At 36.7% G+C, this 23235-nt stretch overlaps 1 protein-coding gene across 1 annotated transcript in view; it reads left to right on the top strand.

Moving 5' to 3' along the window:
* ELL2 (elongation factor for RNA polymerase II 2) overlaps window positions 1-23235 on the top strand; it is a 73247-nt gene that overhangs the window by 24895 nt on the left and 25117 nt on the right. The window contains exons 3-4 of the mRNA XM_059175515.1: window positions 16880-17001; window positions 21522-21685. Of these exons, the coding sequence (XP_059031498.1) occupies window positions 16880-17001; window positions 21522-21685 (286 nt within the window). The remainder of the gene's footprint in view (window positions 1-16879; window positions 17002-21521; window positions 21686-23235) is intronic.

The following is a 23235-nucleotide window of genomic DNA, read 5'->3' as shown; positions in this document are numbered from 1 at the left end:
CTAGGTTTGCTATAATTAAGAACATTATAAGAATATCCAGATATATAGATACATAGGTGTGTATACATTCTGTTCTCAAGAGAAGGTTCACAACTTTCATTATTTTCTGGTGGCACCTATTGCAGTAGGTGCTGTCAAATATATTTAGAAACAATTCATGGTAAGAAAAAACATTTCACATTATGACCCTCTACACTATAGGTATATACATTTACCCAGCTTAAAACAAATTTCACAACACAATATTGTTTCTTCATCAGTAGAGTCTGATATATTCTATTTCATTTTAAAGAATCCTGGTCATAATCCACTAAATTAATGTCATGACCTTCTAGTGGATTACAGTCTATGGTTTTAAAAAGCACTGCAGGAAATTATCATCTATTTAAAAAATTTTACCCAGGGATTCATGTGGTCAGATTTGCATTTTAACATGCTTATCCAGTAGCTCCCCTAGCTTAGTCATTTCCTTTTATATTGGAAGGAAGAAAAGAGAAGAGTGAAGGATGGCTCCGTATTTATGATGAGCATTTGGTTGGATGATGGGGCTATTAAATCCGAAATAGATGAAAAACACACTGAGGCAGGAGGCATGGGATGTGTTTTGTTTGAGACATGCTGTACATGAGGGGGTTAGGTAATACTCTGTCTCTCATTCTGTCAAGATGGAGCTGTCCGGGAGGCAGTGGCACCTGGGAGTTTAGAGCAAAAGGATTTTCAAGAAACAACTCCAAAGGACAATTCACAGGATTTAATTATACATGGAAGTTTAGCAGTAAGAAGGGGAAAAAAAGTGTATTTACTGATGGAATTCTGATATAAAGCTGTATTTAAGGAGTTATTTTTTTTTTAACTGTTAAAAATACTGGTTGACTTATGAATACTTAGCTAATGAATGTTAGTACTTTTAATTATTAACATTTAGGGAATTTAAAGCTCCTTTTGCCAAATTTTGTTCACACTAATTTAGAATAATGGCACTAAACTGTGCATACTGTTTCAGTGGAAGAATAATATAACAGTGGAAACTCAAGTGGGCAGAAGTCTGCACATGGCATCACAGTGTTTTTATAAAGTTGAATAATAAGCAAAACTAATACATTGTAGGTATATACACATGCAATAAAATTATTGAAAACAAGAAATGATCATCAAAAAAGTTAGAGTAGTTGTTATGTTTGGTAGAAAAAGGCAGGCATAAGGGATTGGAGTGGAGCACATGGTTTGATCATTGCTAATGTTCTATTTCTTAAGTTAGACAGTGAGTTCATAGGTGTTCATTAAATCATCCAGCTGTGTTTATTTTTTAGAAATAAATATCACATAAAGATTGTTCTCATTATCATTAACTTCAAATATGATCTGTCATCTTATCCTCAGATAAGCCAGAACATATTTCAACGACGCCAAAGGCATTTGATAAAAATTCATATAAAATCTGAATAAAAACTTAAGGAAATAAGTATATAGGGAATAGAAGATTTCTTCCTTAGCATGATAAAAAAATGAAACTATGAAACTAATAGCCAGTTATATACTTAATGATAAGACAATAGGAATATCTTTATTAATGTTAGCAATAAAGTACACGTGCCCACTGTCCTCTCTGTAGTTTAGCGTTGTTCTGAGAATGCTCAGTAATGGATAAGAAAATGAAATAAAAGCTGTGGATAATAGATGTTTGCCAGTATCTGCAGATAATCCAAGTACACAAGTGAAAAACTTTAGGATTTCTTTCAGTAAGGTAGTCACTTCAGAAAGAACTTGTAAAATCACTGGCTTAAAATTGGGTGGCTGGTGTGACAAGACATTTCTCAAAATGAAAGAAAGAGCAGGATTTTTTTTTTTTTTTTTTTTTTTTTTTTTTTTTTTTTTTTTTTTAGATTTATTGGAGTGCACACTGGTGGGAGAGAGGGAGAGAAAGAATCTCAAGCAAACTACCCCCATACCGCCCCACCAAAAGTGCAGAGCCCCACAGAGGATTTGAACTCCCAGTTGACCCTGAGATCATGACCTGAGCCAAAATCAAGAGTTGGACATTTAACAGACTGAGCCACCCAGTTGCCCCAAAAAACAGGATATTTTTTAATTGATGGGAGTATGATCCCAGTAGAAAGCAAAAATTGATAATGTAGGAGAGAGGGAAAGATTTGCTGGAGCAATGTCCCTGAGTAGGTTGGAGAAATAGTATCTAATAAGAGACTGGCTTTAGATAGGAGCAGAGAAAGTTCATCTGTGGTAGCTAGTAAGAAGACATGTATATGAGTGCGGATTTTAAAATTATTGTTGTTTGTTAGACCACTTCTTTGGCTATATCTTCGATCTAAAGTCAAAACACATAGGCCAAAGTCTTAAATGTTAGAGCTTGGAAATGTGTTGGCATATGGAACATGCCCAATAAATGATAAGTATAATTTTAAAAAAATAACTGGCCTCCTTAAGCACTATCAGTTAGTGTTTCAATGTAAAAATGATCTCATTTATGGTAGCAACAAAAAATTACCAAAATAAAATACCAAAAATTAAGTATAGGTCATGTTATTCTACATATGTCTAAAGAGCTATATTACTTTCCTGGTAGGTATAAGAGAATATGTAAGTGGTAAATGATAAGACTGTCCCTTTAGGTAAGAAACTTAAATGACAGATAAAACTGTCATTTCATCTCCTAATTAATCAGTAGGTAAAGGACATATATATACCATTATACTAATTTTAGAAAATATATAGAAACACAAATATAAACCTACAAAGTAAATATGAAATGCTCTAGACCAAAATGTCATTGCTGATAATCTGTATGAGATTTTTTTACATATATATTTGTTGGTCTCCATTCCTGATTGCTCTGTACACGTAAATGTTTTGAGATGCCAAGTTTAAATATGTAAAGAATCTAAGAGAAAGGCTAAATATTAAAGGCTGAAAAAAATAGGTGGACAGTGAAAATAGAGAAGGCAGGTCTTAAGAAGTTATCTAGAGCTAGACACGAGCTAAATATCTTGCTAGTCAAAGACTTGATAGAGCTGCTTTGTCATCTATCAATGGAGAAAGAAAGTTTTCTCCCCATCTGTGATCTTTCTCCCCATTAGAAGGAAAGCACAAGCAGAGTTACTGGTGTTAACAAGGATATGAGAGGAAAGGCCACTTTTCATATTGAGTAAACAGTTGACATTTTGAAGCAGTGGTATTGTGGTGTGCCCTAGGAATGGGTCTACTCTAAAAAGGACAAATTATGGGAATGAAAGTAGTAGTCAGCTGAATTTAAAAAGTTAAAATTCTTAGAGATTTATAGGTAATGAAATTCAGAATGCATAAAACTGATTAAGGCTAACTAAGTTGGGCCCACAGTACGAGGGTTGGTACTTAATTAGCCATAGAAAAGGGACAATCTTAAAATGCTTAGTGGTTAATAATAATTCAGTAAGTTATATTGGGGATATTTTAGACTGAGAATGTAAGGCACAGACATATTTACGAATGTGGCAATACTCTACAAATCAATACCAAGAAATTATTTGACTAATCTGAATGCCTTTTAGTTTTCTCTTAATCTAATTGTGCTAGTTAATTCATGAAAGTCAGTCTTCACAGACTAGAAATAAGGGGTGGCATTTGATGTGTTCCATTTCCACTGAACAGTAAGATGATGCTGTCTCTATTTCCACAGCTATTTAAAAGTTTTATATTTGGCTGTAAAGAAAAGCTTTGTTCTAGGGTTGCTTGGTATTTTTTTTTTTTTTAAGGTAGTGTTTCTGTTCCTTCATAGAGAACTTGAAGCATAAGATAATTATGAATCCAGGATTAACTTTGGATGGTCTTATGTTTCACAATTTCTGATTCTGTAAAAAACCAAACCAAACCAAACAAACAAAAAAAACTTGTAATTTAAAAAATATATATTTAAGGTGATTGAGTCATGAAAGGCCAATGTCATAGTGATAATTTAAAATCTAATTATTTTTTAAAGCTGTCTGTTGTTTTTGATTGGAAAACTAATGAATGTACATTATAGAATTGTATGTAAAATACATACGAGGACAAAGATGAATAAATGTCTTAACAATGAAAACCAGCTAGTGTTGTTGGATTTCTCCTCTTTTATTTTCATATTCACAAATACATTTTAAATACATTTTTTAAATTTAAATAAGCGTACTTATTGCTTTTTTATATTCTGCCTTTTTCTTTAGTCATCCTCCTATTACATAGTTTCTGTGTAACAGTTAACAGTAAATCTTGTGTGTAAATCTTTATTTAATTTCTAATGATTTCTTCAGGCTAGATTCCTAGATGTGGAATTACTAGGTCAAAATATGAATGTTTTAAAATTTTTTTATAACTGTTGCTGCTCCCCCATGCTCTCCTCCACCCTCAGAAGGCCTCTGCTGTTTATTTCGACAGCTGTTTGAAAGTACCCATATTTTTCCCTGGCCAATACTGAATACATGTTTTTCTTAATTTCAAAAAAATCATTTGCTAATGTTTAAAAACTGTTTAACATTGTGATTTGCTTGATAATATCTGGCATAGGTAAAATGCATTTAAGACATTGTTGAAGTATTGTCATGTTTACTGTCTCCACTGATATCACTACGAGTGGTTTGAGTTTTTCATTTAATTATGTATTTTTCCCAATATAGTGGGCAGAAGTTTTTATTTTAGTAATTCAAAGACCTTCTTTGAAGTAACTACTCTATTCCTCTAACTTATTAAAATAATTACTCTTATTTCTCTTTGTATATATTTTACTATTTTGCCATTTCTCTTTACCACTGCTGATGGTCGTAGTAATTTAGTGTTTTTGAGTTTCCTCTCTCGTCTTTGGATGCTGGTCTTCCTTAAAAGAATATTTTGCAAGATTTTACAAGATTTTCATGAAATCTGCTTATATGAATTATCTTTTTTTGGGGGGCAGTGCAGTAAATTATTGGCAAGGGGATAAAAATATTTTGCTATTTGATATGGTTTCAGTGTTCTAGAGGAACTTACAGTGTGTGGTTCTGCCTCTTAGCAGAATTACATAACTAGCTAGAAGATAATTAAGCAACAATTTTGTGCTGTAAATTACCCAGATAGAGTCATTAATTGTCCATTGTCCATGGCAAAGGGTAAGTCTTTGCCCTTTCTTTGCCAACTTATATTCCTTTATTTGAAGGCAGGTTTGTTGGCTTTGCCAGTAGCTCGAACAATACTGTCTTTAAAAATGAATCTTTTTAGTCCTGTATTTCTTAAAATTATAAATCAGTTTATCTAAGAGACTTGACAGGTCCTCTTATTTACATTAGACTGCTAAGTCTCTAAGAAATCAGAGCTGCAGTTTCTAATTTAGCTCTTGATGCACTGTATATATCAGTAGTGTATCAGTAGCTTAACATGTTAAATAATTTTACTTCCTTTAGAGTCCGAAGAAAATTAGCACATGAATTTGACTTATGCAGATTGAGCAGAACTAAATTTTATGAATTGGACCTCGTATCAGAAATGCATTTTCAGGGTAGGTGTTTAGGAAGAGATCCATAAAAATTAAAATACTATATAGGCTTTATTCCTTTTTGGGGCTTCCTATAGATTTGACACTAAAAATCCCTACAAACTTTAAAATACTGTTTGAATTTATGAAGATTGTAAGCTTTCAAGTAACAAAATCCTTGTGTTCATGAGACCTCTTAATTCTGTTTGTTTCTTTGTTGTGCTGTAGCTAGTATCTAGGGCTCTGAAGGCAGCATATTTTTAACAGAGAGGGCACTAGGGAAGCACTGTTTGCTCCCCTTCTAGGGTAGCAGCTGGCATCTGTAATTTTTCAGCCTTCCATGGGTACTTGTAGCTGATTTGTTCTTGTACCTAATTTCTCTGTACTTTGAGTTTGAAACATTTAGAAATACTGCTAGTCTTTTTGGCTGTTTGTTTTCCCAGATAGTTTCTCTGATTTATATTTAAGCTAATGCTAAAATTTGACCTTGAAGGTTTCTAGTCTCTTACTTTTGTAAATACCGAAGATTCAAAATAAGTATTGTCAGCTTTTTTTCTCTCAGTATTATCAGCTTTTGATGATCCACAGGACAACGTTTCTGCCATTTGAAAATTACTTCAAAAATCAAATACATCATTACATATGTGTTTGCATCAAACAAACTAAAATCAGACCTGGAGCTCCCCCAATAGTGTCTTTACATCACCAGAGCGAACATTTTGGGGCACATACTATGGGCCGTACATTGTGCCAAGCACCTTTAGAAGGGTTATTTCTTTAAATTTAACAGCAGTCCTGTTAGGTGAATATCGTTATCCTCATTTTGCTGATGAGGAAACTAGGGATTAATAAGGTTAAGTTTTTTGCCCAAGGTAACACAGATGGTAGAATCCAGAACCAAGTCGGAAACTGGGCAGCATGCTCCAGAACTGTAGCACACTAGATACACTGTTTGCACTGTTCCCTTTTGCTCTGTGTGTAAAAGAGTTCCACTTTTCACTTCTCAAAAACTTGAGGAAATCCACCTTACAACTGGAAATACAAAGGGATCCAATAATAAAACATTTTAAAAAGCAAAGAGAACAAAGAAGCAGAATACCATTTTTTATCTTTCGTATCCTCCAAATATTTGGCACTAATTCTCTTCAAAAAATGGCACATAAGAGTTCATACTTTGTACACTCTATTGTAATGTGACTAAAAATTTAATTAATAAGATTATAGCCCCCAACTGTTCTACATCTTGTTGCTGTTTTTCTTTCCTTGGCATAGAGCCCTGGTTTTGTGTCTTGGGTCCCCAGAGCCTGGGGATTCTGTGATGTCACCACAGTGGCTGCTTCAGCAGTCCCAGTCCTTCATCATTCCTTTCCTCAACCAGAGCAATGCTGACTCTACCTGTAATACCTGGTGGGTTTCCCCATAAGATTATCCTGAAAAAGATTTAGCTTTAAAAAAAAAAAATGATTATTCTTGGCGTTGAAAAAGAGAGAATTAAGAGTTGAAAATACTTCCAAATCTACATGAAAATAGTCCCCAGACTTTGATATTGTTTATGTTTTTGAACTTAATGAGCTTTCACGGTAACATTGATTGGTTTGGGATAAAACCATGTGTTCCATGAAATTCAGGGCGTTGGTCACTATTATTTGATGTTTATATTGATGTTGAGGATTCACATCTGCTAAGTACCAGTCTCCTCTAGACTTATACAGCTGTTGGTGATGGCCACGCATGAATTCTATTCTCACTCACATTTTGGCAGCAGTTCCTCCTGACATTTGCAAAAAGTGCTTTTTCCTTATGACTCCAGGAGAGCAAAAAGGAGAGAAGATTGGCGATGAATTTGGAAAATAACATTTATGTTTAAGTTTCTTTCTTTTCTTTTCTGGTTTGTTTTTTTTTTTTCCCCTTATAGAATTCAGGTTTGGGCTTTGTTTCTCAGAAACAAAGCTGCTTTTTTTTTTTTTTTTTTTTTTTTTTAACAAAATTCTGCTTTCTACTTGACCAAGACAATTACTAAACTTAGAATTAGTGCGGTCTCCCTAAGTTCTTTAAAATGCAAAATGGTCTTAAAGACCGTCATATTTTCGAATGTCCTTTCGAAAGGACAGAGTATTCTGTGAGTATTTTAATAAAGATGAAGATACTTTTTAAAAAGAAAAATGTATAATGTAAATTTAAGTTCCACAAATCCAGGCAGCCACTTGGCCTGGGTTTCAGGGCTAAACATAGTACAAGAGAGGTCAGAAATTTTCTCATCCTGATGTTTGTACCACATAGCATGCAGCTGTGGGGACTTCTTTGTTTTCCTTCTTTCATTTTGTTATTTATTTTTGTGTGCTCCGGGGAGCTCTGGTTTTCCACAGGCTATAGTGATCTATTTCAGATACATCTCTAATTTTTTAGTCTCCCTGGCATAAGCCTTCATCTAAATGAATGTGATCTAGTACCAAGTGAGAATGATCCAACAAATATTTGTTAGGTATCTGGTGTGTTCCAGATACATATGGAAGTAAGACCGTGGTCCTTGCCCCTCTAACTAACTAGTGAGGCAGAAGATACATAAGCAAGTACTTTAGCATGTGGTATAGTGAAGACAGCACTAAAGGTGAGCCCAGGGGTTTAGGGAGACCCAGAAAAGGAGCTTGAAACTTCACCGCACTGGAGAAGGAAAGACTCCCTGAGAGAACTGCTCCTGAGCTGAGTCTTAAATAAAGGGTAAGTTAGCACAAGCCAAGGCAAGAAGTGGGGACATCAAATAAAAGGTGGAGAGTGAGGGCCAGGTCTGTTGGGAAGGAACCTCATATGTCCTATTAAGGAGCTTAGACTGGGTGGTAGATGAGTGGTAGGAGAGAATCATGAAGATATAAATGATGCTTGGAAATGACAAGGTCAGACTGGCATTTTATGAAACTAGCTTTGGCAGCCAAATGCTTGAAGAAGGAGCTCGAAAATGGAGCAAAGTAGAGGCTGAAAGACAAGTTGTCCAAGCAAAAGGTGATATTGAGCCAAAGAAGAGGACAGAGATGAGGACATATATTTGAGAGATCATTTAAGAAGTGAAAGCAGTGTGCCTTGTGATTATCTGGATATTGAGGGACGTGGGGTGGTGTGAGAGCGAGAAGAGTCAAGATTGACTCCCTAGGCTGCCAGTAACCTCAGTAACTAGATAAATGGTGGTTTATTAACTGGGAGATAAACATTGTGGGAAGGTGGGCAGATTTAGGGATAAGATGAGAATTCTTTTATACATAAGCACTGATTCTGTGGAATATATTTAAATATTAGAAGGGACTGGTTAATAAGAGGAAAATGATAAGAGTTCTGGAACTCAGTGGGAGATTTTAGTTTTTGCTGCCAAAGAAGGACTTTTGGATTAGTTCAGCCATGAAGTTTGAAAAAACTTAGATTCTCTCACTTTTCTTCTAAAAGCTTCTTTAACATTTCTCAATTTTTTAGTCATTTTTAAATCTAAATTTTCTATTCTGTCATGCTGCATAGTCCGTATACCTTTTCCTTCATACAGTATCTCCTCCAGTACCTGCTGTTTGCTTCTTTCCCCTGCCAATAACTGTCATCCCCCCGTTCTTCTTGGAAATAATCAGCTACCACCCAACTATACCCAGCCACCTGGTCTGTTCTAAATTTTTAACCATGAAGCTACAAAATGAGTCATAACAAAACTCAGTTTGAAGCCTCTTTTTAGTTGGTGAAACCAGCACTGGTCAGTTGTATTTTAGTGCACCTAGATAATATGAATTGGATTATATTAAGGTACTCATCATATATCAAAGATACCATACATGTGTATATGAATATACATATACACAGACACATGCACACTCCTACTCTAAAACAGTTCCATTCTTCCAGGGAAAAACACCTTGGTGTCATCCTTGATTTCCCTCACACTCAGTATATCTAGGAATCCTGCTGTATCTATCTGCAAAATATATCCTGAATCCCTCCACTTCTCCCTATCTCCTGATCCAACCCACCATTGTCTCGTTCCTGGATTTCTATACATACGTGCTGTAATGGCAGGGATCTTTGTAGCTTTTTGTTCATTATTGTGTCACAGAAATGTAGACATAGTAGGCACTCAATTAATATGTTGTTGCTTACTTGTAACCAATTAAAATTAGTTTTGAAATGTTCCTGTCAATGATATTTTCCCCAAGGTGGCAATAAATTTAAAAGACTATGTTAGAGATGAGAATGCAATTCTCAGGAAAGATTTTTCTAGTAAGACTGTATGCCACAGGGGCACAGGTGGCTCAGTTGGTTAAGCGTCTGCCTTTAGCTCAGGTCATGATTCCAGGGTTTTGGGATGAGTCCCACATCAGGCTCCCTGCTGAGCTGGGAGCCTGTTGCTCCGTCTTCCTCCTCCCCTCCCCCTGCTTGTTATCTTTCTCTCTCTCGCTGTTTCTCAGATAAGTAAATAAAATCTTAAGAAAAAAGGGGGGAAAAAAAAAGACTATCCCGCAGAAGTAATAGAACCAAGGAAGCTCAATATTGGCCTACTCTACCCTTTCATCAAGAACTTTTAAAGAAATTCTAATACTGGATCTTCAGCAGCTATATGAAAAAATATAAGGAAAACTATTCTACTTTATTTTTTTCTATAACATCTTGACAGAGAGCAAGAATGAAGGAAATAAATGGATTTATTTTGTCCTGAATTATTCATATTAATTGTTACATGGCCTGAATTTTTTGGATAACTGCCAAATATTTCTCTTTGTGCTAGATAAATTTAGCATTTTGCACTACTCTCCTCAGTACAGTATCTATCATGTGAGTATTTCGATGTTATCTAGTATGCATGGGATCTTCTCCAACCCTTGCTATTCCATGTCAGTAGGAATATTTAGCTGTTACTGATTTCCCTAATACGTTTTCTATTGCCAGTGAATGAGACCCTCCCCTCCCTACTCCCCCATATCCACCCAGGTGTTGGTTTTCACATCTGGGTTGATCTGACAGGCTTTTTTTCTTCCCCTAACCCATAATGTTAGGCCTAAAGTCATAACTGCCTCTCTGGTTTGAAAAATAGGACTTGTGGGTTTCAGGTTGAAGTTTCTGTTTTCTGTTCTGATTCTAGATTATTCGTTCTGCCCCTTAACTCTGGAACCGTACATGCAAATACATTTCTGTAGCTAAACTGAATTTTCTAGGTTTTTAGGAAATCATAGAATCATTAAAATTCTTTTAGAAAGGATTTAAAAACAACAGAGCATCCTAATGTTTAAATGTTGGTAGCAATTTTTTTTTTAATCTTAGCTAAGGCATATAGATTATATATAAGGAAATAATAGAAATATTAGTAATATAGTATTAAAAGACCGGCTAGTCCCTTAAGATACTAGAGAAATGGAGGAGGTAGGTTCTGAGGTTTTATAAAATGGGAAACTATTATTCAATATGAAAGGACCTACAAAGCAAAGATAGTTATTATTTTAACCTGGCATTTCCCAAATTTATTTCAGGATAGAACCTTCTCACGGAAGGAAAATTTTCAGCATACTTTGGAAATACTGGTGGAAAAAAAGCAGATACTTTGGTTCTAGTCCTGGCTCAGGCATTAGTCAGCATTTTAATTCATTCAACAAACATGTATGGAGTATTTCATGGCACCCACTATTTGAAATGTTGATGATATATTCAGGGAACAAACTAGAGAGAAGCCTCTGTCCTTCCAAGGATTATACTCTGGTCAGAGGAGAAAGACAGTAAACATAATCTGTAGGTAGTGCAGTTACTAAGTGTTTTAGACAAACATGGAGCAGGGTCAGGGGGTCAGGAATACAGGGCTTGCAATTTTAAATAGTCATAATCTTGAGCAATCGAGTGTCTCTGTTTTCCTAATCTATAAAATGAAGAAATTCAACTAATTTGATCTGAAAGGGCCTGCCAGAACTATGGGTTTGCTTTAATTACCCAAGAGGTGTATCCAACTGTGTTACTGCTGGGCAATGAGCATCTTACTAGGCATTTATAATCACCAAGGTTGGAAAAGTTTAAATCATTTGTTAATACCCACAAAAGAACAAAGCATTCATTCGTTTTAAATAAATGCAAAAAAAACCCATGATGGTCCTGTTTTTAATCTAGCGTGTACCTTAATCCAATATTGAATACAGAGTACTCAAGGATAAGAAACCTCTACTGTAAAGTACCAGTGGCTTTTAAGCAGATGTTAGCATATCTTTATGAAAATTTGCAGCTGTGTGCACATTGTGTTACTGCCCTACGTCTTTGCCCTAAATAAGGGGGCTGTGACTTGATGTTAAAATGACCTTCTAGACAATATTCCATTGCTGTATGCCTGAGCTTGTATCTCAGAATAATTAGAAGTTATGACTTAAACATCTTGGTATACAGTGTTTATGCTAATTATAAATGTCTGGAAGTTTTCTGAAACTTTGTAGCTTTTTATCAGAGACAGACTGGAATTTGGAAGGTGGGCTATAGATTGTGGTCCCAAGCCTTTGATTTTTAGCCCCCCATTTTTGGAATGAAAATTAAAATCTACTTTTCCAATTGCCCAGAATATGGTGGCATATTTTTATATTATTTGACTTAAATAAGAAACCATTTGGAATCATAGTCTTTGATAATTTTTTTAGGTAATATACTTTAGGCATTTAGCTAAAAATTTCAAGTAGACCATGTGTCCCTAAATATAATGGCATTCCATTGACCTACAGGAAAAGCCTACAATACTATAATTAAAATTGAGAAGTTCCTGTCACACAAACGGATGCCCTTCCAAGATTGTTTCTAAATCAGACCTCAGTATTTCTTTTCCTCATTCCCCAGAAGCTGACGCTAGGGCTCCCAGTAATAGTCATTTCATATTCATTCCCCCACCCCTTCATATTTCCTAGATTTAAAGGCCAGTTCATAAGAAAATGCTCTGTAACCATTCTGAAATAAAGAACTAACTACTGGTTCACTATCTAGACAAGCTGTGCAGTAGGCTTCTATATATCAGAGAGAGGAGTGATGAGTATCCCCAAGTTCCCCTGAAAGTCTAGTCTCTGAAATGGCTCTAGATTTGGCAGGGTCTTGAGTCCCACTGTGGCTGTGGCCTTTAACAGTCCCAGAGGCTCTGGTCCAGTAAGGGGGTACCCCATAGTTTAGTTCTGAAGTTCCCACTTACCCACCCCCACCTGCCCTAACTGTCATTACACAACCTGCTCTTTTCATTAAGTCTCTTGCTTTACTGCCCATGGGGACCAAACTGTTAGGCAGATTTACCAGCTGTGAACATAAGAGCTCTTTTCATCCTTTTCATTCTTTAGAGCATAGTTATTGATACAAATAAAATTTGTATCTAATTTATACTACCTGCAGGAGATGAGGCATACTAAATCTATAGACAGTATAATTTAAGCTTTTGAGATATTAAAGATGTAAAAGTTGCTTGGCAACACCTTGTTCTGAGATCTTTTATAGGAAAAGCCTGAGATTAAGCCAGGCTGTACCATCTGCATTGGTGCTGCTCTGAAAACCACTGAAGAAAGGTGACACAGAAACCCAAAACTCTGTTTTGTCATCATACCTTAACCTCCAACCCACTGCAGCTCCACAGCTGGAAGAAATACTATGATATACATCAAGATTCACCTTTGGGTCCCAGATTATCTCCCTTCTTACCTTTCATTATGTTTTTGTTTTGGTTATTTGCTTATTTGTTGACCTTATGACATTTGGAAATTGCAGAAATTCATTTGCAGTAGGTACTTTAATTGGGACTTTTTTTTTTATAAGATACTATTTTTCCTTCTACTTCATTAATATTCAGAAATCACTGAAGTTGTTATTCTCGGTCTATTTTGAGATTGACCTATGTCTTTTTCTTTTCTTTTCTTTTTATTTGTTTATTTGACAGACAGAAATCACAAATAGGCAGAGAGAGGCCGGGGGTGGAGGCTGGGAGGCAAGCTCCCTGCTGAGCAGAGAGCCCCACAACCTGGGGCTTGATCCCAGGACCCTGGGATCATGACCTGAGCTGAATGAAGGCAGAGGCTTCAACCCACTTAGCCACCCAGACTCCCCAACCCACATCTATTTCTAATCCATAGTTTCTCAACCTTGGCCCTACTGACATTTTAGAATGTCAGGGTAGTCCTTCGTTGTGGGGGCTGTCCTGCACACTAGAGAGTGTTGGACAGTATCTCTGCCCTCCAGAAGGTGCCAGAAGCACCCACCCAGATCAAACGTGCCTGGAGGCAAAACTTCCCCTTGTTGAGAGCAGCTGTTCTGATCTATGTGTAACACATGCTTCCAAACACTTCCGTGGAGATATGGCATGGGTTGTGTGTGCTTTTCTTTTTAACTTTCTTTTTAATCGGATTCTTTCCTATTTGGTTTGTGATATTTTTTAAATGACTGTAGGATTGGTTGGTTGGTTTGTTTTCTATTTCAAGACACTTTTAAAGAGAATATGAAAACCTTCAGTGTCCACCATCAGGCCAGACCCTATTACTTTGAGTAGTGTGCACAGTAATGCATACCAGATATTTTTGTATTTTGAACTTTCCAGATTTACACAAGACACTGTGTGTGTTTAAAATTTTTTGAAATATATAGGAAGATAATTTTTCACCTTAAAAAGTATAAGCATTACTTCAGAAGAATCCCAGTTTAGAGGATGAGAAAGGAAAAAAAAAATCTACATTTAATAATTATAAAGGTTTGATAAGAGCTACCATGAAGTGCTCTGTTTAGTATATGTCTGAGCTTGAGAATTCCTATAATTAAAAGTTTTTAGTGAAAGAAGCACCCACCCAGATCAAACGTTTACAGAATTTGAGTAAAAAGTCTAGTCACTCTTAAAAATAAAAATAGAAAAAAACTCTACGATTCCACTTTTTAAAAATGCGATTTAGAATCTCCCGAAAGGGACAGTCTTCCATACTTTGCTGGGTGAAGTACTTCTGCATTTCCCAGACCTGAGCTGCACAGGAACGAGGACTTCAGACCTCCAGTGAAACCAGAGCCCAGCCTGCAGATGGGCCTGTCACCACTGTGAAAATCTCCCCGCCCAGGCTCCACAGCTCTGTGTGAGGGTTAAGGGGGAAGGAAAATGGAAGTTAAGTGAGTTAGAGCAGGAAAGGATTCCATTCAAGTGTTCACACTGTCTTTACCTGTCCACCTTCTCTCCTGAGTCTTCAAGGAGGCTTTAACTACAGAACACATTCCTTCTCTAGCAGCAGAACCCTGCTACTCTTTATAAAAGCAGACAAATGTCTGTGAGTGCTGTGACACTCAGAGCCTTTTGTTCACTTGTATCTCACACAGCATTCCTTTGGCTCCTGCTCTCCCGTACCTACACAGAATTAAGAAGTAAAACACAGCATTCTGTTTCACCAATGTATGTGTGCCAACTAGGCATTCACTTTGCACACCCAGTAATACAGCCTGATGAGTCCTCCCAGAGTAAATTAAGACTTGCTCACAAAGTTCCAGCACTTTAGAACTAGGGCGAAATTTGAGAAATCAAAGTAACTTTAGGGAACAAAAAAGGTATAATTTATAAAGTAGATAATAAGTGTAGAAACTTATCACCCTAGCAATTTGAAACTAATTTAAAAGGAGGAGTCAGAGATAGTTTAAATTCACAGACAACGGAGGCTCTTGGAGTATAGTAATGTAATACTCAACATCTTTGGTAAAATTTGACCTTTCAAACTTTACATGCGTTTTCTGAATCTCCTCTGAAAAGTTGTTTTTCTTTGATTTATTCCTACCCCATATAAGTAAGATGTTTTTCTTTGACTTACTCGTACCTCATTCATTCCTTCAACATTTATTACATGTCTGCTGTGCACTAGACTTTGCAAATTATCTCCCTCTTGCCTTTCTTTCTTTTTTGTTTCGGTTTTTGTGGGGTGGCAGGGAGTTGTAGAATTGGTAGCTTTGTAGTTTCAAACAAAATTCTCTTCCTTAGGTCAGAAGCTTGATGTGTTTTAGTGAGCAAGTCTGAGTTGCTTGCAGGGTGTCCTTCCTGACCAAGCAGAAGTGACACATGTTTATGCTTACTAGCACATTCATGAATATATGTCTGTCTGTCTGGCAACCAGTTAGTTCTGAATCTTCACCTTACCATAATGGAAAGGGCAGATTTGGTGGGGAAAGAATGAGAACTGGGAAACATCCTCCCCCCCCCCCCCGCCCCCAATTCCTACTCATCTCCTGAATTGCTAAGACTGTGTATTTGGGGGCTGGAAAGCAGGAAGTCGTATTTTATATTCTCGCCAGTGAATCCTTTTCATAATTATCACCTAAACCCATGGTAGCCCCTGCAAGCCCAAGGGGAGAAAGGTCTTAGGAGCTGCAAAGGGTGGAACCATTGAAAGACAGTGAGAAGTTTTCAGTTCATTTGTTCACAAATGTTTAGTGAGACCCTACTATGTACCAGGAAAATGTGCCTAATACAGGGGCTCTGTGATCTAGAGCAACCCCATCCTTTCACTTTTGATATAGAAAAACTAGACCTTGAGTAAGAGCATAAAAAACATTTGCCTTGGGGAGCCTGGGTGGCTCAATGGATTGGGCCACTGCCTTTGGCTCAGGTCATGATCTCAGTGTCCTGGGATCGAGCCCCGCATCGGGCTCTCTGCTCAGCAGGGAGCCTGCTTCCTCCTCTCTCTCTCTGCCTGACTCTCTGCCTACTTGTGATCTCTCTCTGTCAAATAAATAAATAAAATCTTAAAAACAAAAACATTTGCCTTTTCCACAGTGTTGTAATGGGCTCAGTCTTAGAGTCCACCGAATCCTCTCTCCAGGTTGTTGACCCTATTCTGTAAATATGAGGGTAGGAGAATCTTAAGGCATGAAGAAATACCCCTCCGCATTTTGCTGTGAATGTAACTATGGCATTCACCTTATGTTGCTAGTCATCTCCAAAACTGTACTCAGAGAAGCAAAAATGAAAATGAAATGTATATATAGTAAGAGGATGAAGTTTAGGATATAGTTTCTATCCCAGACATCATTTAAATATCTAGAAACTATTCAGTGGTGGGGGTGGGGAGGGGGGCATGCCAGCCAGAGACAGAACCTTGTGTAGCTCTAAAGAGGAAAAGCTTTTTACTTTTTAGAAAATTCACTAATAAGTCTTTTGTGTAACTAGAATCATTTGCTAGTTTGAAATGAAGAGGTTTCCTCTTTAAACTATTGATCAGAAGTGATTATTGACACTTAAGGGTAGAAAATGGAAATGAGTGATTTGATTTTTAGGCATACATACTTGATTCCTTCAATGATTTAGTAATTTAAATGCTCAAGAGGGGTTGCCTATAAAATGAGTGTCACTTGAAAACAGTTAAGTCAGTCATCAGATCATTGTTTGTCAAATATATAATTTGAGATGTTTCTCTTTTTCCCTACCTTTAGCTTGTCAAAATTCCTAAAAATGATCCCCCCAATGAAGCGCATACCTTTAACTTCTATTTGTCAAATGTGGGTAAAGACAACCCTCAGGGCAGCTTTGACTGCATCCAGCAAACATTCTCCAGGTAAGTATGTTTCAAGATAATGCTGAAGGGAGAATAATTTTTCTTTGAGTTTTTTTTTTTTCACTTAAACAATAAAATGTATAGTAGTTATTCCATAAATGTTTATGAATTGAATTATAGAGTTCTTTTTTTAAAGAAATATTGAGTACCTACTATGTGCTAACAGTTATATTTGTCACTGTGGGATATAATCATAAAAATTTTAAGGTTGTTGCCCTCAAGAACTTTTAAGATACAGATTTTTTTTATCTATAAAAAATGTTTTGTTTTGTTTTTAATTAAAGACAAGTTTAAGAATTTTTTTAAAGTTTTTATTCACTGTATTTAAATAAGAGTGCCTTATTATATACTCAACATTCACACTCCAGAGTAAAGGAGTAAAAAAAATACATGTATCTTGTATATCCTTTTCTTTCTTCCCTGTGCAAGCCTTGTTTTAAGATAGATTTTCAGAAATTTTTATGCATAATGGAAACTAGAAATTAACCCCAGTAGAGCAGTAACTTCTAATTTTAAAGGGGAAAAAAAAAATACAACAAAAAAAAGGAGGGAGGAAGACAAGACTATACACCCACATCCCAGGGTACCATGGAACACTTATCTACTTAGGTCCTCTGTAAACAATAAGCTACTTGTTTGACTTGTCTTTGCTGTGGTTGTTTCTGATTAAAGAATGGGCCCCTTGAGTAGGGGGAGTTTGTTCTGCCCCTGGATAAAGACAAGGCCTTAGAACCCCCAATATCCTGAGAACATTGAAACGGGCCCAAAGTGTCCCAGGCCATGATGCGTCCCTATCTCTCATCTGTGCAGTACTTGAAACTGTGTAAGCGCTTGCTGTATGTGGGAGAAAGGAAAGGAAAGCTGTGCTGCAAGGGAGCATGGGAGGCAGAGATACAAAATAAGACACTTCACTGAAAGAGTTCTGAATTTCTACTCACATTTAGGGTGACTAAATAACTTTCTGTTCTATCTTAATATGCCATTTTCCTGAGTTAATGTTAATTTTGCTTTTTAAAAGTTACACACGCCTAAACTTATGTTTCTTGGTATAAATTGTGTACTGTAGATCATATAGACTTTTCTGTACTATCCCCTGTGATAGCTACTGGCCATATGTGGCTGTTAACATTTCAGTTGATAAAAGTGAAATAGAATTTAAAATTTCTTCATTCACATTTACCACATATTTAGGCTCAGTAGCCACGTGACTAGCGGCTATCATAATGGACAGGACAGATAGAAAACATTTTCACAATTGTAGAAAGTGGTGTGGGACAGCACAGCAAAAGATTACAAAAGCATCAAGTATGAGGGTCTCTGGTGATTGTGTAGTTCAGCCCCTTCATTGCACAGATGACGTATTCATAGTTATCCAGCCGGTGAGTTGGTGACAAGGCTGAATAAAAACTGGGCCCTCCTAACTCCCAGACCAGTGTTCTTTACATACCATAGAGCACACCAATTTCAAATTGTGGTGCTTTCACTTAGAATGCTTGCCTTTAGAGAATTACTTTATTATAGTGAAAGCAGTTAGACCTCAAATTGAACTATGTCCCATTAGGAATTTTACTGAGAAACAGTCCCGTCTTCAAAACCAGTGATAGCACCATAGGTAATGGGTTTCTCCCTTAGATCATAAACACCCTTTGTGTTTATTCCTACCTTGCTTGTTTGGAAAAGGATTTAAAGTCACTTACAAAATGCTACATGATGCAGCAAGAAAAATGAAACAGTTATTGTGAGAAAATTGGGGCAAATACATTAGTACAAGCCAAGTGTGTTTTATAAAAGTGTGATCCAACTTTATAAAATGGTCTTGCATGGGTATAAATTGAAATTGCCACTACGAAAACAAAAGCCCTGAAGCTCTCAGTTCTCCCTGGCAAGCAAGTTTGTTGTTGTTGTTGTTGTTGTTGTTGTTTTTAAATAATTTCATTCCACCTTTTCTATTCAATTGAATTTTTATTTTTCCTGTGGTTCTTGTGTCTACTGTAGTTCAGATTCTCCCTGAAGGTCACTTTTATCATATCTAAAATGGAGGAAATCCCAAGGTTAAAATTACCTTTCAAAAATTCCGTAAATCTGTCCATTCACAGGCCTCTTAGAAATGCATGGTTCAGGGCAGATGGCCCCGTAGAGTAATACACAGTCTACTGTAGGAAACTGAGCTAGGCTAGAGAAAGGCTCTAGGAATGCTTACATGTCAAACGCCAAATGCTTATATGTCAGAGTATTTAAGGTACTCTTAAGGTTCTTTTATGGTAACTCAGTTGAAAAGGGATGAGTAGACAATTCCAGGGAGTCTGTTCTTGCTAAACAAACAAAATAGCTAAAACAGGGTTTTAGCTCTATTTTGTTTAGTGGAAAGATGTTTTCTTGACTTTGAATGGTATAAGCTATAACTTCATTGTGATTGGCAAAGTTTAGCTTATTCTCACTATTTAAATTACTTAATGAGTAATTTGTGGGGGAGATGCTGAAATTCAAATTTCCTCCCACCAAAACTTCAAACTGTAGTCTCTTCTTACCACTTTTCCTCCTCCTCCATCCCACTTCCCCTTATGGGGTAACCCTTCCTCCATCCTTCCCTGCACTGGTCTTGCAGCATTCATACAGGTACACCTAGTAGCCTTGGTATTATCTTTAACTTGTCTGTCTCCACCTGTGGCTAATCACTTCTCAAACCCTGTCAATTCTACCTCCTCACTGTGTCTGGAATCTGTTTACTATTCTGCATTCACACTGCCCCACAGTAGTTCAAGCTCTCGCTCCTTGCCAGTAATCCTTCAGTAGCCTCCTGAGTGGTCTCCTGCTTTCACTTTTGTGCCCCCTACCTCCCAGTCCCTTCTTCATCAGATTGACCTTTTCACAATACAAATTAAGTATTTTCTCTCCCCTGTTTTCAGTCTCTCTTTATCTTGGGACAGAGTCTAAAATCCTCCAGAGCCCTGTATGATGTACTTTTCACGCCCTCTTCAGTCTCATCTGTAACTGTCCTTTCCAGCTTTCTTTGGCCAAACTGAAAACTTTTGCTTCCCCTGGGCCCCACACAGGTTGGTTCTCCTCCCAGAAAACTTCTATCCTCCCCTGCTTCCACACACATACACACACACTCTGGAGACATTCCCTGTAGATCACCTTCAGCTTCACTTCCTGCAGGAAGTTGTAGTCTTGCCCACAATCCAGGTGAAGTACCTTCCTAGGGATTCCCTGCCTCCCTGCCTTTTGTCACACTGTGTCATAAATTCCAGAGTGCTTGTCACCCATTAGACAGCTTCTTGAATGAGGGGCCACATCTGTCTTTGCCCTTGTCTCAGTCTGACCCTCACATATTGCCTGGTGTGCAGTCCCTGCCTAATAAATATTTATGAGATAAGTAAACTGGTTTATTTTCTTAAATAGCATTTGTACAGTTATTAGGAATTTACAGAAATTTTGTCAACCCTATTCTTAGCCTCATAACAAAGCTAGTTTGGAAATAGAGTAGCAAAGGTATAGTGACATTTTCGTTACTTCTGTATTCCAGTCTGTTTGAAGGCCATAGTAATTTCTTTTTAAAATACTGACATAAGGGCATCTGGGTACCTTAGTTTGTTAAGCGTCTTAGTTCCTTAAGTGTCTACCTGTGACCCCAGGGTCCTGGAATTGAACCCTGTGTCAGGCTCCCTGCTCAGCAGGGAGTCAGCTTCTCCCTCTTCCTCTGCCCCTGTTCATGCTCTCTCTCTTGCTCAGTCTCTCACTCTCAAATAAATAAATAAAATCTTTAAAATAAATATATGAATAAAATACCAGTGTAACTGCTACCAAGATCTCCTAATGTTAGCATAATACTTTGAAATGGAGCCATCTTCTAGGCCAAAGTTAATTTTCATGATTTTTTTTTAAATAAAAGTTTTTTAAAAAAGATTTATAAAAATTTCTTGTCCAGTATTTTCTTCGATATTTGCCACACAAATAGGTCATCTTATGTGGAGATTTAACAAAATAGCAAATAAAAGACTACAAATGTTTAGAATATTTGGGCTAATAATAAATCCTAATGTTCAGCAATATTTTGGCCTTAAAATTAATTATCTTATTAAAAATTAAAACATCATAGTGGGTCTGTTTCTTCTAGTCATTTCTAAAGTATGCATATTATGGTTACTCCAAAAGAAAGCTTTAAACATTTTTCATATCAGTGGTAGAAAATTTTTTATAAAATGAAAGTAAAACTACAGTGCTCATTGAGACTCCTCTGGTCTTCAATACAAATACTAATTATTTTCAGAATTTTACAGATTTGGTCTCTGAGAGTTCATTTTACCCATTCTATTCAAAATATGAATAAAACGTGATTTGAAATGAAGGAAAAGAATTTAAATATTTAGAATTTCAGCACTTCAGATTATTAATATTAGTTATTTCCAGATTGCAAGGCCATTATTTGGGCTACTGATTTTAAAATTATACATTTCTCATTTGCCTTTGTTCTGCAAAATGAGGGACATCTCTAACAAAGCCACCATCTTACTTGACAGCTCTGGAGCCTCCCAGCTCAATTGTCTGGGATTTATACAAGATAAAATTACAGTGTGTGCAACAAACGACTCGTATCAGATGACACGAGAAAGAATGACCCAGGCAGAGGAGGAATCCCGCAACCGAAGCACAAAAGTTATCAAACCTGGTGGACCATATGTAGGTTTGTATAGATATCGTTTTCCTTCTCAGATTGATTGGACTAATTCAAGACCACTATAGGTAAATACTGGTAATATTAGCCTAATGTTAACACCGAATTAGTTTACAGAACATTTTGAATAATAATAATGGTCGAAAAGTTTTACTTCTTTTATAAATCCCGAATCCTTTGTCAGCTGTTTGTTATTATTTTACAATACTGGGGTCTGGTTCATGTTACTTTACTATGTGAGGTTGCAGTAGTGGTACTGTTGTGTATTCTTGGACACTGGATATCATTACAATGATGGACAGTATAGGTTTTCTTTGGCATTTTTGTAGGATTATTTTTACAGTAAAATCTATTAGAATTTTAGAGGATCTTTGCACATGGAATTTTTATTGCAAAATATAAAATATGCTTATAGCAAAGCATAAGTGTGATGCCTTTTTGGTACCTCAGTTGTGATATCATTCATAGATTCTCATCCTCATCTATCCATTAATTAAGAGGCTGCCCACCCCCATCATCTTTATCATCAGCTCACTCAAATATCCATCAGACTGAAGAAGTAAGACCGGATCAGCAAGACAAGTCTCTCCTTTATGAGCAGTAGCCCTAATAAATTTTTTAAGAGTTGATTGGCAGTGACTATTAACAGTAATAGGAAGAATTATCAAGAGTGAAGATGAGCTCTTTGAGGCTTTGGTCAGTTTAATAACATAAGTCATCATAAGTAAATGATGAAAAGATAGAAATTTAGAAATGTAAATGCACACAAAAACAGTCTCATGAATAACCAGATTCTTTCATCAACATCTTTCCATGGTTTGGTATAATTTTACTTCTGTATTTTCCCATTGCTGACCCAGCTATAGTACATTCAGCTTTGAGAATCTCCACTGGTGTCTTTAATAAGTATTTATTTGGAACAAAGCCAGTGCTCCTGGGACTTGGTGCTTAGCTTAGATACATTTAGTTTGGTTTAACAACAATTCATGGCTCCCCCAGGTATCTGTACCCATGGGGCGCAGTCCCAACCCAGTAAGTTACCAGCAGTGAGATTTTTCACCTTCCCTTTCCTGCTGAGTGAGGTAACAACTTCCAACCTCCTTTCTCTTTATTCTCATGAGTAACTTAACTATCTCTGTAGTAGGCTAAATCTCAAATTGTTTTTAAAACACACAAGATCTGCCATAACTTTGCTGTCCCTGTTGCTTTGAAAGTATTCTTTTACGCTGTACAGTATCACCGTTTTATAAACAGTGAGGCAAGCTGGTGTGTTTGACAAAGGACTAGAAAACTAAACCACCAAAATAGGGTGCCTGGATGGCTCAGTGGGTTAAAGCTTCAGCCTTTGGCTCAGGTCATGATCCCAGGGTCCTGGTTTAAGCCCCACTTCTGGCTCTCTGCTCGGCAGGGAGCCTGCTTCCTCCTCTCTCTCTCTGCCTGCCTCTCTGCCTACTTGTGATCTCTGTCAAATAAATAAATAAAATCTTAAAAAAAAAAAAAAAAAACCAAAATGATTTTTTTTTTTTTTTTTTTTTTTTTTTGCCTCTTGGCTGAAAAAC

Source organism: Mustela lutreola, chromosome 5, assembly GCF_030435805.1.
Source record: "Mustela lutreola isolate mMusLut2 chromosome 5, mMusLut2.pri, whole genome shotgun sequence".
Taxonomy (NCBI): Eukaryota; Metazoa; Chordata; class Mammalia; order Carnivora; family Mustelidae; genus Mustela; species Mustela lutreola.
This window is presented reverse-complemented; position numbering and strand designations above follow the sequence as displayed.